This window comes from Amphiura filiformis, chromosome 3 (genome assembly GCF_039555335.1).
Source record: "Amphiura filiformis chromosome 3, Afil_fr2py, whole genome shotgun sequence".
Taxonomy (NCBI): Eukaryota; Metazoa; Echinodermata; class Ophiuroidea; order Amphilepidida; family Amphiuridae; genus Amphiura; species Amphiura filiformis.
The window spans coordinates 36,569,275-36,583,945 of record NC_092630.1 but is presented as its reverse complement, the minus strand read 5'-3'; the positions used below and the strand labels follow the sequence as shown (position 1 = coordinate 36,583,945).

The window sequence follows — 14,671 nt, the reverse complement described above, 5'->3', positions numbered from 1 at the left end:
TTGGTCCATAGACTTATAGGGTCTATGTTTGGTCTCAGCTTCAAATGTTAACTCTTTGATACATAGTAACAACATGTTACAATCATAAATTTTTATCAAAAAACTTCTTCTTTCTACCGCAGGAGACAGTACCAACTTGGAAGGATAAATATGACATCATTTCATGTCTGAGACAGAGTAACTATGACTCAGATGATGTAATATCGACCTATTTTACCGTTGGTGATACTGGTGCCATGGATTCACCAGACAGGCTAGCTGGGGTCAATAAGAAGATGATTAAGGAGAAAGATGAGAAAATTGCATCATTACAAGAGAAATTTTTGAAACTGGTAAGTTATAAATAAATTATTCTTATTTATCCAATAATTGTGAGGCTTTCAGAGTTATGCGGGGGTTTAATGGTTAAAATCACCAAAAAACCGCTGATTTTACATGATTTTTAACAAAGTGCGGGGGGGGGGGGGTTCAGTCCCCAAAGCACCTCCCTGGACATGCCACTGAAAAAGGGGGGTTGTAGTGGATGCCAGCACCACTACTCAAAAGATTGGACCTACCTGTCTTACATCACAGGGTAGAGGATAGTAAATCAAAATTTTATATTGTTTATTCTCTAAGCACCAGAGTCTGAGGCACTGCCGATTGATCTAACTGGTGGGATCAGCATGAAGAGTACTGACTTAATTATCATTTAGTAATACCATGTTGTCTTTATGCTATTAATAATCATTTACTAATACAATGCTGTCTTTATGCTATTATTTTCAGAAACAAATGTATGAGAATGTATCTGCCAAAAACAAGAAGCTCCATTCGGAATACAACAAAATCAAGAAAGATGTATGTACCTGTAAAATAACTTTAAATTTGAATTATTCCTGGACATCTAAAAATCTTGTTTATTAAACTAGTTTGAGCATAACTGATATGATCAAGCAAAATGTTGCTAACTGCTGATTATGTTTTTGAGATATGGGAAAAAGGAAGGAAGTACTCAACTGTTTTTGTATGAACTGCATAATTCTATTTTTCACTGCAATATGAATAACGAATAATAACCAGATCTCAAGCTGAATTTATACAACATTGTTTTTTGTGATTGTGTATTTAGCTTAATGGATAAGAAGTTATTGTTCTCTTTACACCAAATGCAGAGGTTCTGAATACAAATAAATCCCCAAAAGGACTAGTTAGGGAATATTCGGATAATACAATAAAACAAATGTTAATAGTTAATAAACATTGTTATTATTTATTCATCAGTGGTAAAGATTGGTACCAACTATAAGTAACATTGTGATTTAAACATTTATTATTCCATTCAGGTGGGTAAGATGAGAGAACAAGTTTCAGGATTGGAAGTTGAGTTGAAGACAGCAAACATGAAGATAGTAACATTACAGCAGGAAAGGCCAAGTAGACCACCAACGGCAGCACAGAGACGTGCTGAGACTCCGGTAAGTGGGATGGTATTCATCTGGGCATTTTTCAAGGCCATATCATAATCCGAGGGTCCATTTGTGTTTGCACTATGACAAGACCTAATATTTAATCAGATTATTTGCGCTCTAAATTTCATTTGTTGCAGTTCAACATTTAAAATTGGAAATGCAAAATTGATAACGCCTCAATGTGATCTCCAGGAATGCGCATCCATAGTAGTGAGAGAACAAGTTTCAGGATAGGAAGTTGAGTTAAAAACAGCAAACATGAACATAACAGTCAAGTTAGCTCAATCGTTAAGGCGTTCGACTTTGGTGCGAAAGTTTGTGGGTTCGAACCCTGGCGGTGCCTAGTATGCTCACGTGGAAAAAAATTGAGTTAGCTTGAAATTCCCCTGGACAAGAAACTTATTGCTAATTTGTCTCGTTGTAACCCGTACGAAACTCGGGGAGCTGATCCTGGTTGATTCCACATTCCTCAAAATTGGTTTCACCATTAATTTTAAGAAAAAATAGATAATCGTCATACTAAACAAATGTTTGTATTTTGCACATTAATGTCCGGGTGCGCACATAGTTAAGGCATACGGGGACGTGTCGCTCCAATGGGTAGATTTTCCACACAAAAAATCCTTAGACATGGGTCTATGTGTTGAAGAAAAAATCCTTACACATGGATCTCCCTTTTATAATTTTCCATGCTATGTGTGAAAAATATGTTGCTTTTACCATTTTCAAGCTCAAATCCTTAAATATGGTCCCTATTTTCGGAAATTCCTTAGATATGGGTCCCTATTTTTGGTAAAATTACCCTTGGAAATGGGTAAGGGTTCGGAAGTTGGAGCCGCACATCCCTGTCGGAAAATAATCAAAGTACTCCCGGATTAATATATGCCATGAAGAAAAGTGTACCTGAAAGTAGACCATATTGACGCACCCATTTACAAAAAGCAATGGTCAAGAAATGCTTTATAGTGAGAATTTTTTGCAAGGTTTTATTTTACTGGTTGCAGTTAATTTCATATTTTTCAAATTGAATGTATAATTTTCAATGAGCCAACCAAAATGTTTTGACCATAAGGGTTAAATGCTGAATAATACAAAGCTCTGACCTACTCGGAACTGTAAAAATGACATAAAATATATAATGTCTCTAGAAATATATCCTGCTAGTTATTACAAGTAAGCAAGGGTCAACACCTGGATTCTAAAGCAATATTCCCAACATAATTGTGAAGCCAATTTAAGGTTTACATAGAGAAAATTAATTAGGCTCAAAATAGTGCATTGCTAGCCAGCTTCTGTGATGTGTTGAGATATCTCATATGAAAATAATTGAACATATAGGCAGTGATACATACAAATATGAGTGTGACATTTACTATGGCAATTAAACCAACAGTTTTCAACAGCAAGGCAAACAACTTCAATAAATTTGTGTAAATAAGATTGCCCAAATGCCCAAATAGCACTAAATTGGCATTAATCATCAAAATACTTATACTACAGTTTCATGCTTATTACAAATTAAAAGTTATAGTAATAAATCAAATTATCCATTTGAAACAATGTCAACTAGACTTTTAAAACTAAATCTTAATTACTTCAACTCTACAGGAGATTGAAACAGCAGACTCTGATCCAGAACCGGATTCTCAAACCTTTGAAGCAGAAGCTAAACAATCAGCAGCCCCTAAGGAACCCACACCTCCTCCTGTACCACAGGGACCAGTCATTGATGTAGAGATACTAAAGAATGTAGACTCATCTGCCAAGGAACTAGATAAATGTCAACTGACTCTGAAGAAAGAGGTGAAAGATGGATTTGAAGGTAATTGGTTTAACTTGTGTGTTTACTTGTTAATAGGCCAAATATTATTATGTATTCAAGACATAAACATGCTAAAGTAATAATAGTAAAAACAGGGAAAATGTGAAACAATCAGGGTTGCCAAACCTGTGATTTGGTAGCCCAATTGGGCGACTTCTGAAGATTTTCCCCGCGACTTATGACAATTTCCTGTCCCATAGAAACCAATGGTTAAGAAAAAATTTGGGCGACTTTTCAACATTGGCTCCCGCAACTTCCAATAGTTTACTGTCCCATAGAAACCAATGGTAAAGAGAAAAATTGGGTGGCTTTTCGATTATTTGACCCACGATTCGGGCTGAAATCTTTTGGCAACCCTGGAAACAATTGCCAATGGGGGAATAATTGCACAAAGGTTTAAACAAAGTAAAAAAAAACCTGACGTTTCGAAAAGACAAGACCCTTTTTTGAAAGGGATAAAGCAATAGAGGAAAGATTTTTGGCAAATTGTTCCATCAGTATTGCTCCTATCCATTTTGAGCAGGATCAGAAATAATGTAAAAAGTTATTTCACTACCTGTGTAATGTTTATTTGTTGTGATTTTACACGATTTCCCCCATCAATTGCTCAATAGGATTAGGATCCTTAGTGTTTTGTGATAAACTCAACCCATAAAGTGTCGAAACGATTATAGATGGTCAGATATATTGGAAACTGAAATATATAGCAAAAACTTATTTAATGTATATAAAGCGCAATTTTCTCCTCGCATTTTGATACCTCTTTTGTTGCTCTCACGATATCATTTGGTCGAGTTATGGGTGCTTGATTGGCTTCAAGTCAGATTTTGAAAGTTGCACTTAGCTCCTATATAACCAAGCCAAATGCGTTGTATTGTGACCAATAAATGCCCATTGCTTTTGTCCGCCAAATTCAAATGAGCATGTGTGATGGTGTGCACACCAAGTATTGAGATGTCAGCAGAAAGAGTTCATGAGATAAGTCAGAGATAAGTAAAGGGTAGCAAGATTTGAAGTTGGAAGTCGAAGGAGTAAAATTAAGTAAAGTTCATGTTTAAGTAAACAGAGCACATCAGTGTCATTTGTCTTGATTTTGTGTGTGTCTGTGTACACCACAAACGCATTTGGCTTGAATAGGAGCTAAGTGCAACTTTCAAAATCCGACTTGAAGCCACTCAAGCGCCCATAACTCAACCAAGTGATATCGTAGAGCAACAAAAGAGGTATCAAAATGTGTAGGAGAAAGCTGCGCTTTATATACATTAAATACGTTTTTGCTATTTATTTCAGTTCCCGATATATCTAAGTCTAACCATCTATAATCGTTTTGATACTTTATGGGTTGAGTTTAGATACATTTGTTTGGCATTGATATGTACAACTAAATTTGCACATACTAAAAAAACTAGAAATATAATTTCAGTGACTCTGACGGTCGGCTAATTCCATGCCAGGATCTTGGGACAAATATTCAAATCCCAGGTTTCGTCTCAATTACATACCTTAGGCTAATTTGTTTTTGAGTATTTTAGTTCTTCCAAGAACAATACAGTCATGTAAAAACTTGAGAACAATCCAGTGCCTCCTGTTAAGCAAATCTTGGCTTTAATTGGACAGACACTGAATAAAGTTTTGTTGGTTTACCTTCATAGAGTTGAATGATCTTGTGAAGCAAGCTATGGATGGTCTTTCTCAAATGAAGACGATGGATTCAAGCAGTTCACAGGAACTAGATGACCTCAAAGTGCTCTATAAGAAAGAATGTCTGCAAAGAAAGCTGCTCTATAATAAAGTGAGTACAATAAATTGTTATAATTGTCAGGTAGGGTAGTGATTCACAACAACTGGAAGACCTCAAAGTGCTCTATAAGAAAGAATTCCTACATAGAAAGCTGCTTTACAATAAAGTAAGTACAATAAATTATTATAATTGTCAGGTAGGGTAGTGATTCACAATAACTGGAAGTCCTCAAAGTGCTCTATAAGAAAGAATGTCTGCAAAGAAAGCTGCTCTACAATAAAGTGAGTACAATAAATTAATTATTTAGTCATGTAGGGTAGTAAATTACAAAGTAAAAGATCCATTAATGCTCATTGATGAATGTCTACAAAGGAACTTTGCTTAAATAAAATAAATTGTCAGTGATCACGATCAAAGACTTACTCCTTTCCATGATGTCTCCCCATTTATCCTCATCTTTAGGTTGTTTTCTCTCTTTTGTCAAGTCCATGGGAGGGATTTAGACACCTACACAATCATTTTGGCAGTGGCTTAGCATCATAAGGACAGTGGGCATGTGGCTTCATGGAAATAAACAAAAGAATGTTGTGAAGTTGACAGGTTTCATTTTCTTTCATCATTCACACTTGCCCCCTCCCAAAATATTTGAGGTGTTTTGAAACATCCACAGGGTTAGACCACCCAGTGAGACAGTAGCGTCCGCATGCGATACACACAAGCTCAAAGGCAGTGTATATCTAAGGTACAATCACTTCACGCAGCATTATGCTACTGATGCACAACCTTTTGGTTTTCTCTTTTGCATGTGTACCTAATTGTTCTAATCTTAATCTTTGCAGCTCCAGGAGTTACGAGGAAACATCCGTGTATTCTGTCGGGTTCGTTATGATTCTCGTACAGAGTGTGCTCTTAATTTCCCATCAGATCAAGATATTATGGCAACCAATCTTGCTGGCAAGAGATTATCTTATTCTTTTGATAGAGTGTTTACTCCACAATCAACACAAACTGAGGTGAGAATAACTCAAATCATATTTTTCAATCTGTTTGGTACATAAAGAACATATCAAAAACGACCGTATGAGATATTACTACAAATAAATTCCCTGAATTGATGATGAATGATGATGATAAATTCCCCTGTGCAATGCATTTTCAAATGGAACTAAAATTAAGCATTACGTTTTGTTACCTGGAGAGATTTGATCATGTCTCACCTCCTTTTTCAACCAAATCGACGGTAATAACTCTTGTAGTGAGGGATCAACATTTAACCCCAAATTGCCTCAGGCAAAACTCACTTCCTGGGAACTAAATACCACACAAGGTCATTTTTATGTAACTCATTGACCATTTGTGTTATATACTGCCTATAGCTATATGACATCCTTATGATCTGGTCAACTCATTGACATATATCAACCTCAGGAGGGAATTCAATTTTTGATCAATTCTCTCCAGGTAGTGAAACGTAATGGGATTTATTTGAAATGTTGTGATCATTCATAATATTCCCTGAGTACACTAATGTGATATTTAGTCCACACCAAATAGTCATGCAGTAAAATCTATTCATACTCATTCACCTGTGTAGAAATGGCCTTAAACACATGAAATAGGGAAAGGTTTTAGCATAACAAAGAGCAATCTCAGTGTAAGAGCTACGGAGCATAAACTGTCTCATGTGTAGAACAAGGAGCCAACGCCCTTTATATCAATTTAGTTGATACATGGTTTCTCATGTTCTAGTTGTTGTTATTGTTATGTTGTTAATGCTTGATTTTTTGCTGTTTTTCATTTGTTTGTTATATCATTTCCTGTAACAAACTGACTATATGGTTTTGTGAAACTATTGAAATTAGTTAATGGGGGTAACAGAAAGATGCAAATTTGAAATTATGATTTTGAGAAATGTGGTTAAATTTGGGAAGGCCTAAATTGTCAATATGCAAAGGTCTCACATAGGTATTTTAGTCTTAGGTACAATGGTGTAGGTATTTACTTGGTTGCATCATGAAGGATATGTTTTTTCAGCCAAGTTCTTGTAACATTACTCACACAACAAGATATATAAGAAACAAGAAATGTCTTTAAAAAGACAACGCCATGGATGAAGATCGTGTTTCATAATTTTGCATTGCAAGTACTTGGAATGCTATTAAATTTGAATGTTTGGCACAACTAACCGGGTGCGAAATATTGGCATTTATTGGTAAATACCACCAATGACATACTAGGAAATACTCAAAATTTTCATGTCGAAAGCTGCATTGGTTGGAAAAAAAGCACATTAGGTTTTAAATGTAAATATGTATCAGGTTTCTGCCAATATGGAATACTTGGTTCTGCTGACAATGCTGATGATGTGATATTTACATGAAACCATAGGCTGTCTTATTTCTTTATTCCATTCATTTTCCTTTGTACAGGTATTCAAAGAAGCTCTTCCAATTATCACTTCATGTGTAGATGGTTACAATGTATGTATTATGGCCTATGGGCAGACTGGTGCAGGCAAAACCTATACAATGATGGGAACAAAGAGTGACCCAGGGGTCAACGTCAGAGCCATACAAGAACTGCTCAAGATATGTGGTGAAAAAGAACAAATTAATTATACACTTAAGGTATGGAAAATATTTATGCACTTTTAATTTTAATGGATTTTTCTTCAAGTAAATTCATGTGACCTTGCTCTTCAAACTCCCTACCCAGTGGGCACAAGTTGACATGTCAACATTGAATCTTGATATCGGGTTGAAACTAAACGCAATGTTGACATCGGGTTGAAAGTGGGTTAAAATCAGGTTAAATCTTCAACATTGATTCAACGTTGAAATCAGGTTGAAATCAGGTTGAAATTAGGTTGATATCAGGTTGATATCGGGTTAAAATTAAACACAAGGTTGAAATCAGGTTGAAACTTCAACGTTGATTCAACGTTGACAAGAGGTTGATGTCAACTTCCACTTTTCAACCTGATTTCAATGTTGATTCAACATTGATGTGCCCGCTGGGTATGTTTTTGGTGTTCAAATGTATGAGAGATTCCAAATCAGCAAGCTGCATGTGCTGTAGGAGAGAGACAGAAAGAGGGAGCAAGACAACAATTGTATGTGATGCAAAAGTGAATGCAGTACAATGCAACACATGCAATACAAATAAATGTTTTCTTGCCAAACTTAATTTCTTCTTCCAAGTCAGAAAAGGGTTGCTGTTCATTCCCTGATTTGATATCTTAAAAACATGATACAATATTATAATGTTTTTAAATTTGGTAAATGAATATACATCACCTTCATTCCCATTGAAGTTACTATCATGGATTTGTTATTATTTTCAGGTGTCTATGCTGGAGGTATACAATGAACAGCTACAAGATTTACTTACAGACAAAGAGTCCAGAGAGAATCTAGATATCAAAATGCAAGGCAAGAAGTTATCCATCAAAGGCTTGACAGAGGTTGAGGTCAGAACAGAAGATGATATTACCAGAGTCATGGATACAGGAGATGCGAACAGATCCGTAGCAGCAACCAAGATGAATTCTACCAGGTTTGTGTTTATGCAAATATATCTGCAGTATTTGGCTCTCACAGACTTTGACCAAGCATGCAGTGGCAGGCCAGCCTGACTCAAGGGCTGGACCAAGCCAGGACTCTGATTGTGCAATTTGGCTGTATATTACTTGCATGCTGCAGAGCCTGAAAACATAATGCTGTGTATCACAACTTTGTACACTCATGTGGGCTGCCATTGGGATGCTGGTGCCAGCACATCCCTGTTGTCTATCAGGCAATAGGCCGCACAATGGCAGCATCGTTGCTGTACACGCTTTTCAAGATTTTCATAATGTAGAGCATTGTAGACGTATGCGAAGTGGGTGATACGCGCACACAATCTCAGTATGTGCAACTATAGTTGTAAACCTTTGGGTCATTATAGAATAAAGAGAGTTTTTATGATATCTTATTTTTGCAAAATAAAGTTTTTTAGTTATCAAAATAATATTTACCTGACTAAGAATGAGAATAAATGATAAGGATTTTGTTTTTTGTTATCCTGTATCGTGTCTTAAAGGATAGGCAGGTGTAATATGTTATCGTATTGTCATCCACTCCTCAAAATATTGGAGCTACCTATCCTCTATGACATGATAGAGGATAATAAAAACAAACATTCCTATCATTTATTCTCTTTCTAATTCCATGATATAGAGTGTTGTTTTCACTTTTTTTTCACTTTTTAATTCAATCCAATATGGAGAAGGTAGCTTGAAGGTTTTATCATAACATTTAATAAACAATGTGGATCATAAATGAAGGATTTGCGCTTAGGTTATATAAATCAAATGAAGAAGGAAGCTGTTTAAAAGTTAGGAAAGTAACTTATATAAACTCATTGCTGTATATCTTTTCTGTTGACAGTTCACGCTCCCATCTACTACTGATGTTATTTGTAGAAGGTATCAACAAGGTATCCAAGGCTACCTCGTATGGTTCCCTCACACTAGTAGATCTTGCTGGATCTGAGAGGATAGCTAAGACAGGTGCAACAGGACAGACTCTTGTAGAGGCTGCTGCTATCAATAAATCACTTACTTCTCTAGGACAGGTATGAGGATTACATATTATTTAAGTAGTATTATCTATCATTTTGATTATGTTTTGTTTTGTGCATGTGTATTTGTTTTGTACCACATTTACAGAAGAAAGGTAGTATAGTAATTCCTTATAAAAATTACATTTCAAAAATAGGAAAGAACAACAATTAAGGTATAAAATTGAATATTCATACGTAGTGGTATAAATTAAATTAGAAGAATTTTTGACTTCAACACTACTTTTTTGCGATCAAATTTTAAGTAGTGTTGAAGTCAAAAAATTCTTCTAATTTAAAACAATTAAGGTGTTACACTCTTAATTTACTTGCATAAAGGTCAATTTCTTGTAGTCAAAGTAGCCATGGGTCATGGGGTGCCAATCATAAATGTGATATAATATAATAACTTTAAAATAATTGACACAAAAACATCATTAAAATGTGATGGTTTTGCGTTATAACCAAATTAGGACAGAATAATTATCCAAAATTCAAGAAATGTCAAGTTGGCAAAGGTCCGCTTGGAATGAAATTGCCATCACAGGACATTGATATATTTCAGGAAGGGTCATTTTTTTGACCTGTTACACAAAGATTTCTGATTAATTTCATAGGAGTTAGGTATAATGATAACGAATGTTGTGAAATTGTCCTGGACTGAGATGTGAATGTGCCATATATTCAAATATAATTTCAACTAATCTCAACTGATTCTGATATTATATTGTTGTATTGCAGGTATTCACAGGGCTGAGAACTAGTGCCTTACATGTTCCATATCGTAATTCAAAGCTTACTCATCTACTACAACCATCACTAGGAGGAGATGCCAAGGTAAGTCCTGTGACCTTTGACCTTCATTTTTCAAAGTAATTGGGGAATCTTTTGTACCTTTTTCCCGTTCTTGTAGAAAAGATTTGATAATAGTTCATAGTCAAATTTAAGGACATTCAACATTTGTATGTGACACGATCTGGTCCATGGGGACCAAAGGCGGCGGCAAATTTGATATTGAGATAAAGGCAAAAATATGGATTAAAAAAATAATAAAATACATAAGAAAATACACATTACAGAACTTCAGAACCAAGTGTGCTAGACCTTAGGTGTTTTCAGTATATAATATAGCGTATAAATGTTTGTAGAAAATAATAAATATAGTAACTCAATTTTCAAAAATGCCTCTTTTGGCTGCCATGGAGCAGATTGTGTCACATATATGACTTTATATATTAGTATATCTGGAAACACTGAATGATATGAAGGGATGATGTTTTTGACTCCAATACCAATTTTGGGACAAAAGATAGAGCATGAAATTTTATATGTTAGTTTTCTTGTTGAAAGAATATGAGTGAATTTAATTACAAACCCAAAACTGCAGAAATGCAAGCATGTATATTATAATGTCCCGGGGCATAATGTTCCATTGTTGTCTTACTGTCCCAGAGAAAGGTGAAAATAGTTTCTAATTACCCAAGATGTTTCAAATAAATGTATAAATTTTCATTTTCTTTCAGGCTTGCCTGTTTGTCAACGTCAGTCCAGATGGTGACAACATTCAGGAGTCCATTAGTACCTTAACATTTGGATCTGGTGCCAAACAAGTTGCATTAGGACAAGCTTCTAAGAATACTGGTAAAGGGAAGTAGTGAACAACCAGACATAGGAAGGATCTGATTCAAAACAGGTTGCTGTAGAAGTCACAAAACGTGCAGAATAATATATGTGATCTGATCTGATCCAACAAGGCAATTGTGGCAAAATAGTTAGCATGAAACCTAAATATTGCATAAGAAACTTTTTTTGCAGCAAAGTATGCTAGAAATTTAAGGATTTCACATGGCCTTAAAATTTTACTCCTGAATAGCCAGTATCGAAGGAGGGGGGGGGGGGTAATAATTTTTCTTGCCCTGATCTTATATTCACATATCCTTAGATTATTAATACACAGATTGGAATTTTCCATGCCTGTGCCCTCTAAGCGTACTCGAATTCAGCTAACGCCGGTACAGCATACAGGCCTGGCGACATCGCTTACGCGCAAAGTTTCTTTTGTGTACGCTCGCGCTATTGCGCTATTTTTGAGTTTGCTCACGCAGTACCTGACTTAGCGTCGATCCCCTGAGGCAACATGCCATGTTTCCACGGTATGCACATATCACTCTCAGCAAGGGGAGCTCCAACCAAGCCATGTGTAATAACCCTTGCCCTTCTACCCTGGTATGTGAAAATAAGGTAAGCGAAGGAAAATTTAATCCAGATATAGCCAGTATCGAGGGTAACATTTTTAAAGACATATCCACAATATGAATGCTTAGTTTTCACGTAAGATGATGAGGAGTTGAATTCATAATGGTCTAGCAGGATCAGATCATGTCACATATTATGGTTGTGCCCATACCAACAATTATTTAGTCATCAATCAGTAATACCTGGGACTAATTGTAAGCAGATGAACTCAAATGATCACGATTACTGGCAACAATTGAGCTGGCTGATGATCTCTGGTCACAGTTATATATTGGTTTCAAAGTTGCTATAACTACAAATATGATAAAATCTTTAGCCAGTTGTCAAAATTATTGCATAACTCTTAACATTCATATTGAATAGGAAATGTGTCAACAAAATGGAAGACTGTGTAGTGGTTAAATGTGTCTTGAGTTGAAGGAGGAACACAACCCTGGGCATATTTACTCATAGATTGTGGCCAAGGTTGATATTTCCAAACGTAAAATCTTCATGTATGTGCATCTTTAGGTGAACAGATAGATGAATGTCACTTCAATTGCTTGATAGGCTTTTGCAACTGATATTCATTATACATTGGGGGGGGGAGTAAAAGTGTATCACTTTTACACCAGAATTAACTGTTGACAGTTTTATACATGCCTGACAGTGCACCAATTGAAATCTTTACTTTTGGCAATCATGGGCTCATGGGAATATGGCCCTTTTTACTCTTACTATCTGAACCACACAGTTTATGACACAGATCCTATGCTTTGGCTCACCTCAAGTGTGGCAGTGACTAAAATGTATTTTTGCAGTTGCACCGCAAGTGCCCTTGTTGCATGCATGCGCCATTGTTGCACCACATTAAGTGCCCTAGTCTCATGCAGTGCCCTTGTCAAATCGATATGCAACCAGCTAAATATGCACCTGTCACTACCGAATTGCAGTTCAACCAAAGTCTAGAAACCTTTTCCTATTATTGCAATTGTGTGCAAACAAGCTGACAAAAAATTATACTTTACTACTACTATTTTCAATGCAATATACCAAAGGTCAAATCAAGAGTCTCAAATATGAAAACAGTACCTTTTGTATATGTACATATATATTTGATCTAAATGATATTTCCAGAGATATTTTAACTTCCAAAAGTAAAACCTGCCTTTATACTTATATACATATGTTTTAGTGCAGCAAAGTCATTGTGTTATCTGAATACAGTTTTATACAGGTGATATATTTGTACATTTCATAATGATGGTTTTCAAACCATAAATAGGTCCATGGCATTTGCTTTATATTTATTCCCCATATGAGTCAAGATATAGGGCAATAAAATAATTAAACATGCCGGCCCAATCCATTGGGCTTCTGACTAAATAAGTTGAACAATGTTTCAAGAGAGTAACTTTTATAACTGTTGATAATTTTACATGTAATAGAATTTAAATAAAATGTGGGGATATATAGTACACAATGCAGCCCACACAGGCTGCTGCACACTTTTAAAGATTTTCGCTGACACGCCTTATAAACCACATACGTTGCTTGCTAAATACAGAAATTTATATTGTATTATATAGAAAAGTGGATGATATTTTAATAATGGTCATGCTTTTTATCTTGCTTATGGGGTGTTATTGATATTTGTCTGAACTTCTATATCTTGCTTAAAACAATTACATAACATGTAAGCTACATATTTTAAGATAACTAAATGCATGTTCTGAACACTTTTAAAAGATGTTCTTCAACACCCCAGATAGTGCAATACCGTAAAGACTCGATAGTTAGCATATGCACTTACTATCAAGTGCTTTTAAAAGCTTTTAAAACATGCAAACATGAAGTATCCCATCCACAAAAGTGTAAGGGTTTTGAGCAAATTTTCGAAACACATAGTCATATAGGAAAAGGAAACCTGCAAATCTGTGTCTCAACCCCATTAGCTCAGTTTGTAAAGCGTCAGACTTTGGTACAATTTCATGTTTTCAAAAGCGCTCGCTAGTAAACACATATGCGAACTATCAATTTTTTACGGTAGTGAAATTTCATTTTGTGAATAATCGGAAGTGACCTCATCCCATGGAAGTCAATATCAAGTATTGGCCTAACTCAATCAATTTTTATGCGTGTAAATAAAGTGATAAATCATCAGTTAGATAACATTATTTACACACATTCAAAAATACTATTAGATTGCGAAGTCAAACTGGGAATTTCTAACATACAAAATGAATACAGTCTATTGACTTTTAATCAAATGTTGAAATGAATTGTGAATTTGCTTCTTGGAAAAAAGGAGTTGCAAAATATTATCAGAGTGTAAATATTGTTTCACTGATATAGTCACTATGTACACTATTTCATATTTTCTAATAGGCAAATGGCCAAAAACACTTTGTTTCCATATCACACAAATACTAACCAGGCAGAAGGTGAGAAGCTTGGTCTAGGACTTCTGTCTGGCATCAGGTTATGTGCTTGTCCAAATCCACAAGGGCTACAGACTGACAGTTGATGTATTGTCAGGGGGCACTTAAATATGATCTGGTATGATAGTGTACACATGTGTGACAATTTGACCCCTTAAACAAGATTTACCAGCAAAATACTCCATAACAAAAAACTATATCACAATCCATGTTGCCTCCTAAGGCCCACTACATACTTTTTATTGGACATAGAATATTTGATGCAACATTTCCTTGTTATTTAATCTATTCACATTCTATTTCCAGTCATGTTTAACTTCTAACAAATGTTTGATGACATAAAATCAATAATATATTTTCACCAGACATTGATTTTTTGTCA

The 14,671-nt window shown here is 35.3% G+C and overlaps 1 protein-coding gene across 1 annotated transcript in view; it reads left to right on the top strand.

The window, feature by feature from the left end:
• The window catches only part of LOC140148443 (uncharacterized), a 32,284-nt gene extending 20,830 nt beyond the window's left edge, over positions 1 to 11,454 (top strand). Inside the window, 11 exon segments of the mRNA XM_072170390.1 lie at positions 123 to 332; positions 769 to 840; positions 1,326 to 1,457; positions 3,060 to 3,273; positions 4,926 to 5,065; positions 5,854 to 6,027; positions 7,444 to 7,641; positions 8,358 to 8,569; positions 9,442 to 9,628; positions 10,355 to 10,450; positions 11,137 to 11,454. Coding sequence (XP_072026491.1) covers positions 123 to 332; positions 769 to 840; positions 1,326 to 1,457; positions 3,060 to 3,273; positions 4,926 to 5,065; positions 5,854 to 6,027; positions 7,444 to 7,641; positions 8,358 to 8,569; positions 9,442 to 9,628; positions 10,355 to 10,450; positions 11,137 to 11,268 — 1,767 coding nt within the window. The 3' untranslated portion in view covers positions 11,269 to 11,454.
• The last annotated feature ends 3,217 nt before the right edge of the window (positions 11,455 to 14,671 follow it).